This window comes from Alligator sinensis, unplaced genomic scaffold (assembly GCF_000455745.1).
Source record: "Alligator sinensis unplaced genomic scaffold, ASM45574v1 scaffold668_1, whole genome shotgun sequence".
In the NCBI taxonomy this organism is placed as follows: domain Eukaryota; kingdom Metazoa; phylum Chordata; order Crocodylia; family Alligatoridae; genus Alligator; species Alligator sinensis.
Window position 1 is genome coordinate 798,210 of NW_005842393.1, and position 4,950 is coordinate 803,159.

General features: G+C 40.1%; 1 protein-coding gene across 1 annotated transcript in view; it reads right to left on the minus strand.

Annotated features, from left to right (window-relative positions):
- PRKD1 (protein kinase D1) overlaps positions 1-4,950 on the minus strand; it is a 280,997-nt gene that overhangs the window by 29,765 nt on the left and 246,282 nt on the right. The window contains 3 exon segments of the mRNA XM_025211210.1: positions 537-804; positions 3,182-3,280; positions 4,841-4,950. The exon segment at positions 4,841-4,950 is cut by the window's right edge and continues 30 nt beyond it. Coding sequence (XP_025066995.1) covers positions 537-804; positions 3,182-3,280; positions 4,841-4,950 — 477 coding nt within the window.

Consider the following 4,950-nt stretch of genomic DNA (forward strand, 5'->3'; position numbering starts at 1 on the left):
GTCATAAAAAGAGACTAGATTAGTCAGGCATGGTCTGCCTGCTACGAACCCGTGCTGGTTTCCCCTCAGCATAATTTGTCCTGCCGGGCTCTCACAAATGTGAGCCTTGATAATTTTTTCAAAGACTTTGCCTAGGATGGAGGTGAGACTGACTGGCCTATAGTTGCCCGGGTCCTCCTTCCTCCCCTTCTTGAAAATGGGGACCACATAGGCCCTTTTCCAGTCCTCCGGGACTTGGCCCGTGCGCCACGAGCGTTCGAATATTCCTGCCAGTGGCTGGGCAATGACGTTGGCCAGTGCCTTCAGTACCCTCTGATGGAGCTCAGCTGAGAACACACAATTTCACTGTAATTTAAACAATGGATCCAGTGGTAGAAAGAAATATTTTGTAATAAATGGATTAACACACCTGTGGTGACATTTTGATTTGTAATTTTAAAACCATTTTTATCACTTGTCACACAGAGAAAAACACAATATAAGGCACTACAATTACACTTCATTAGCTGGGAGATGAGACAAAAATCAGATGTTACCTTCATGAGAAATTTCCTTCCAGGGATTAGGTGGATACATGAAAGCAGCATTCTGGATTTGGTCATGGATGTCTTCATCTTCATTGAATGGAAATGTACCACTTAAGCTCACATAAATTATGACACCAACAGACCACATATCCAGAGACCTATTATAGCCTTTGTTTCTCAGCACTTCTGGAGCTAGGTAGGCTGGGGTGCCTACAACTGACCGTCTAAATGACTTCTCTCCAATGATTCGGGCAAAGCCAAAGTCACAAAGTTTAACCTGTTTGGAATAAAGTGGTACAATAAAAAAAAAAAATCTTTTTACTGTATTTTTTTCCTTCTGTCTGTTCAAATATTTTTGTTATGATACAGGGGGCAGTATACCATTACTCTTTTTACCTATCCATGGGCATGTATTTGACATGACAAGCCTACACTTGCACTTTAAACAGGGCATAATCCCATGATTCATCCCATGTTAGACTAGATCTCCAGGCTACAGCACTCACTGTTCACCAACTGTGTTTTCAGTTGATTTGACTGGGCCTGGTCCTTGCTTATCAAGGAATTATGACCCTGGTAAACATGGTAAAACCAGTCGGCTTGCTCAAAACAAAGTACTATTTATCCATTCATAGGAATTTAGCAGGCATAGAGAAAAGTGTTAAAACAATGAACTGCTAAATTTCCGCTGTTTTAGCCACCTGAAAGATATGCTAGATTTAGGTAAGTAGAGCTGTTTAATCCTCCCAGCCTATGCTTCTGGGCTAGGGATAGACATTCAAAAAGTCAGAGTCTGAATTGATTCAATCTTTGCAGGTTAGTCTAACCTGCAAAGGTTGAACCAGTTTGCAACTGTACAGACATCCCCTCTGGACTGAAGAAATGCAGGCACATGCTTGCAGTGGCCCAGGCTAGAAGCTGAGGGATGCTAGAGTGAACCCTTCCTTCCCTTCCACAGTGCTGAGCTGAGGGGGGCATGGCCAGGCCCTGGCAGAATGCTCTGATTAGGGAGGGATGTAAACTCCCATCCTAGCCTAGACCATCTCAGGCTTTTCCCCACTTGCTCCTCAAAGGGCAGGAGTGTTGCTCAGCCCCTGGCTACCACCCTGAGGCAAGATGGTGCTGAGCTTTTCAATCTCTTCCTCCCTGCTTCTTCATATTGTCTGCAAAACTGACAGGGCTGCAGACCAGCAAGGGACTGATAAAACCAGCAGTGGGATGACAACATAGTGTTTATCAGCCCATTAACAAAACAAAAGTGTCTCTCATTAGTTCAAGCTCTTAAACAATTTTTTTTTTCCAAGGAAGGAAGAAGGGACATTACCAACTGACCTGTTGATAACTCCAAAAAGCCCTAAGTGGGCACTGTTTTGTCTGCCAGTCCCAGTGAAACTGGACACACACACCTCTCAGTATTAGCTAGCATACCACATGCCTGGGGTTTGTGCTGTGGGAGATAGGATGGAGGGAGGAGGGGATCCCTGCTTGAGCAGTGAGTAGTAATGGGGGGTGGGGCAGAGGGAAGCCAGGCAGACCCTGCTATGTCTAATCTGCTCCAGAGGTCTGGCTAGGGAGGAGAGGGGTGGGGCTAGTCTGTTCTCTAGAGCAGACAGCCCAGCCCAGGACTGCAAAGTATCTGGGATGCTGGGGGACTCTGGTTTAACTTAAACCAGGAAGGGGTCCAGGACAGACATTGAATAAACTAGTTTGACCCAAATCAGTTAAGTTTGATACTACATTCAACCAGGTTTATCATAAACCAGTTTCAGCCATTTTGAAACTGGTTTATGTGCACTGAACTTATGTTCTGTTACAGGTTTAAACCACATCACTTAAACTGGTTTGTGTGTAATGTCTGTCCCTAGCCCAAGGGAATACTTATGCCCAGCTTCTATGCAGTCCCCCCGCATCTCCCTAACTCATCACAGGCTCAGCTTTTAATTGCTTGTTTAAACCTCCAGATTGTAACATTTAAAGCGGCCTCACTCTTTCTTCTTCACAACCTACACTGCCAAGATTCCCAATTCCACATCTGTAGAAGTAATTATGACCTCCATTTCCTGCGTGAATAGTGGCAAGTGGAGACTTGGATCCTGTATATACTATTTAGCCAGCAATAGTAACCACCCAACCCAGGTAAACAGACACAAAAATACGAGAGAGATTCCATATTCTTCACAGTCATAGACCTAATTATAGACCTTTTTGAAGATAGGGTGGCTTACTGTGGCTTTCAAAGATTACTGTGGCTGGGTTGGCAAACAAGCAGGTAGCATTGTTAAAACTCTTTATGTGCACATAAAACATCTGACTTGTATTGCAATTATGGGCAAATTAGCTACCCACTTGTATATATATGCACTTGTATGTTTGACTTTTGAAAATATGATCCTATAGTATTGTAGAAATTAGGAGGTTAGTTTTCCAATCATATATGATTAGAGTTTCAGAAGTACCAGTATCAAGTGATTTGGGGTTTCCCTTAAAACATAAAAGTATACAAAATTACAAAAGTTATGCTTCCTTTAAAAGTATACAGAATCATTACCAACTTTTGAAAATCCTAGTTCATAAAGTTAATCATAGTTAATACTTCATAATTCAGATGTTTACTCTATGTCAATACATATATGAAGAAAAGATTTTCTACTTGCTTGTGGGAAAGGATCGGCAGATGCCAGTAATACATTTTCTGGTTTGAGGTCACAATGAACAATATTTTTAAAGTGAAGATGCCTCAAAGCAACAAGGATCTATGAAGGAAGAAAAAACAAACAATTTAGTTAGAATGCTATACCCTGGGGATTTTATTGGTTTTTGGTGGGGAGGGGGGTTTAATTCTTATATGTTTCTGGCTGCAATATGGATAGAGGATCATTAGTTAGTTCTAAGAATTTTTTTTTCTTTTGAATAAACCTTCTGAAAAGGCAGTGGTAAAAACATCTATTTTAATAGGTATGGTAAGTAATAGCCAGATTATCTACAATATTGTAAATATATAATGTGTCAAAAATTTCCTAAAAGCATCACAATATGAAATAAGACACCTCTCAACCCAAATAGTTTCTATTCAACATGGATACAAAATTCATTTCTTTCTTTCTAGACATCTATTTTTTCTTATTCTGAAATTTTGGGACTCCAAAAATATTTCATAAACTGATTTGTTAAATCACTCACTTCAGCTTGAAATCTGTGTTCAAAAGTCACAGAAAAACATGAAAGCCTTTCTGGAAATTTAAGCTTGTGGAGAGAAAATAGAGAAAATATATGTTTTGGAATAAAGCTCATACGTATTTCATATGCAAATCCACACTTGATCCACTAAAAATACTAGCAACACTTTGCCCCCACTCTCAGATGCAGTATAATTGGATTTTGTACCCTTAATATTCCCAAACTTTGCATCTGACCCAGAAAGGAGAAGCTGAGGTACAGGAGGGGTAAGGTTGAATAGACAATGTCCAAGATAATTCAACAGTGGAAAACTCTCTAATAGTAAGCTTTTCCAGTTGTATTATTCCTGTCATTATAAGCTCATCCTTTTCTCCATTCCATAACATTTATTGGGATGTTGTAATTTTGAGGCTACCAGCTAGTCAAGTTTACACCAGGATTATGGGTGGCCAGGGGGAAAGCAGCAAGAGTAATGATTAGGGTATTATTGATTATTGTGGCCATGATGTAGCAGATGACACATGGCCTACTTTTTATTTGGGTCCCACAACATTCTCAGAACAACACGGACTCTTACAATCTCTACACCATGACTAATGGGAGGAAAAAGCAAATAGGACAACTACATATAAAAACTATGCATTAAAACAGCCTCATCACAAGTAGGCACATAAAGTAAGTGATGTAAACTAACTTCAACACAGTGTGTAACACCTATGTCTATTCCTCCCCTGCCCCCCATGCTTTATGTAAGCAAAATACATTTCAGTTAAATGTGGTAGGAGACTCTAAAAAGATTCAGATTCTATACCTATGTGAATTATCCATAGCATGGAGATCCTCACCAGGCTGCCAGATCTTTCTGTCCACATAGAGTCCCTTTCATCTCTTTTTTCTGTTTTCTTTCTAACTGGGCAGGGAAAGGCCTCCTATCCTGAAGCCATGCACATATACAAATGTCTGATTCTCCTTAATGGATGCATGTACCACAAATAGTGCTTATGAAAATATAAACCTTCATATTGTAATTTAGGATTAAAAAATTAGAAGTGTAAGTTTTGACTAAAGAAAAACACAGCATACAGCAGTAATAATGGAGACTAAACATCTTTCTAGGTCTGTAATTGGTTTCTTACCTGAGTAATTAAAAACTTAGTTATTCGCTCTGGCAACCTGCCTTTTTCACTTGACAAGATCATCTCGAGCATGTCTCCATGGAGCTTTTCCATGACAACAAACACTCTTT